This window comes from Lupinus angustifolius, chromosome LG13 (assembly GCF_001865875.1).
Source record: "Lupinus angustifolius cultivar Tanjil chromosome LG13, LupAngTanjil_v1.0, whole genome shotgun sequence".
Taxonomy (NCBI): domain Eukaryota; kingdom Viridiplantae; phylum Streptophyta; class Magnoliopsida; order Fabales; family Fabaceae; genus Lupinus; species Lupinus angustifolius.
This window is the reverse complement of record NC_032021.1, coordinates 14,493,523-14,495,844: the sequence shown is the minus strand read 5'-3', so window position 1 is coordinate 14,495,844 and position 2,322 is coordinate 14,493,523. Positions and strand designations below refer to the sequence as shown.

At 31.8% G+C, this 2,322-nt stretch overlaps 1 protein-coding gene across 1 annotated transcript; it reads left to right on the top strand.

Annotated features, from left to right (window-relative positions):
* Nucleotides 667-1,386, top strand: LOC109363628 (subtilisin-like protease SBT4.4). The gene has a single exon (XM_019609880.1). The coding sequence runs from the start codon at nucleotides 667-669 to the stop codon at nucleotides 1,384-1,386; it is 720 nt and encodes a 239-aa protein (XP_019465425.1).

Genomic DNA, 2,322 nt, shown 5'->3' with positions numbered 1-2,322 from the left:
AAAATCAAGGTTTCCCACATTTCGACCAAAGATCAACTTGCTGATATACTCACAAAACCCCTATCCCGAGCTCGGTTTGTTCCACTGCGTATCAAGCTTGCTGTCACTGATGGTGACACCATCTTGAGGGGGCATAATAGATAGTCAAGACTCATGCCACAATTAAGGCAATGAGTCTCCACAGATTACTCTGCCCATGTTACAGCCATAATAGCAAGTTATTGACAGCTTGATTCTAGCCTGATTTACATACCATTTCTTCCTAGTTTGTAGGAGCAAATTCATTACCAAAAAGGATCCTACAATCCTATATAACACAAATGTATCTCTTGTTGTTAAGACAAGGAAATATACAAACCTTTCACCATATTCAAAAAATTGTTCAAAAGATAGTGCTAATATATGTGAATGTTTAGATAATAGTGTGGTAGAAGGAGATATAGTTTTATGTGATGGAATTAGCTATGTTGATTATGAAGGTTGACACCCAATTGATTCAATCATATAAGATTTTAATGAAGGTTTCTCACCCTTTGTCACTCCATTACCTTTATTGTTGTTGTCTACAATTGACTATTATCTTTCAAAATCAAACACCAATTCATAAAAAATTCTAAAGGATGAAATACTGAAGAGTGAGACAATTAAAGACCTCAACGCTCCCCTATGGTAGCTGATTTTTCTTCACGTGGACCAAATACAATTGTTCCAGAAATTATGAAACCAAATATAAGTGCCCTAGGAGTAGATATCTTGGCTTCATTTTCACAAGTTGTTTCTCCATCAGATAATGAATATGATAAAATATATGTCAAATATAACATAATATCAGGAACATCCATGTCATGCCCTCATGTTGCTGGAATAGCTGCATATTTGAAAACATTTCATTTGGGTTGGTCACCATCAGCCATCAAATATGCTATTATGACTTCATCAAAACCTAAGAAGGTTTCTAATGATGAAGTTGGTGAATATGCTTATGGATCTAGTAGCCATGTCAATCCTGTTCATGCTGTTCATCCTGGACTTATCTATGATATTTCCTTGGATGATTATATACAAATGCTTTGCAACTTGGGCTATGATAGCAAAAAGATCAAATTAATCTCTGGTAAGAACAATTCTTGCTCCAATGCTACTGATATATCCTTGGTGAGAGATCTCAATTATCCTGCTTTTGCTGATGTTAAGTCGAGGACAACTTTTACCATCAAATTTGAAAGAACAATCACTAATGTTTTCCAAGCAAAATCAATTTATAAGGCGTCAATTTTACCAAATCCAAAAATCAAAATTAGAGTTGTACCCGAGACTCTTGCATTCAAATCACTTAATGAGAAGCAGTCTTTTGTCCTTATGTGTTCAAAGAACAATTTTCATTAAAGGGTTCTCTTGATGGAAAAAATGAAAAAGGGGACAATCACAATATGTAGCTAGTATTTTACAAGGAAATACAAATAAAAATTATTCCTTGCAACTTACAATGCCTTGTGAGCATCTTTTTGAAAACATAATTTATATTGTCTAAAATGTGACGTGTTTAACAATTTCTAACCATACTACACACATTTTGTAGGCATCAATGGTCTTTGGTCGTCATTAATTGCATTGTAGAACAAAAATACTATTTGGAATCATTGGTTCATTGTTATGCGAACAAGTACTCCTGGCATGAAGGCAATAATATCATTCTCTTGGTAAGTGGTCAGATTTGGACTATAATGAGTTATAAACCCATTATATCAGGAAGAAAATATAACTACATACTTTCTATTTTTTATGGGTCTTTAAATTTATAGAACAAAAATTCATTTCAAAGCTATTTCAAACAACATCATCAAATGTATTCATGTAAAGGTATTTGACAAAATTCAAACAATTGTAGCATATAATTAAAATTTTGAAAAACTAATGTTATTTTGTTTTTAATTGTAATGCTCCCACCAAAACAACTCCAATGATTTTAACTATTATGTGATGTACTTTATGAAGCAGATCCTTCAATAACGACATAGAACACGATACCTAAGACTTTATGTGAACTCATTTCCTGACACACATTGATGATAGATTACACAACTTTGGGAAGATTGAGCTAACTATGTCCTATATTTTGTATAAATAAATAGACTAATTAGTTTTGCGATGTCTAAGATCGTATAGATAGTTGTTGAAAATTTGGCATGCAAGTATTTATTGTTTGATTGTATAAATAAAATGAAAATCTATTTAATATTGTTGTACTGATATGTAATTAATATAATAATTTTGGATATATATGTGTTGCTAAATGTGCTTGATATATATATATATATATAT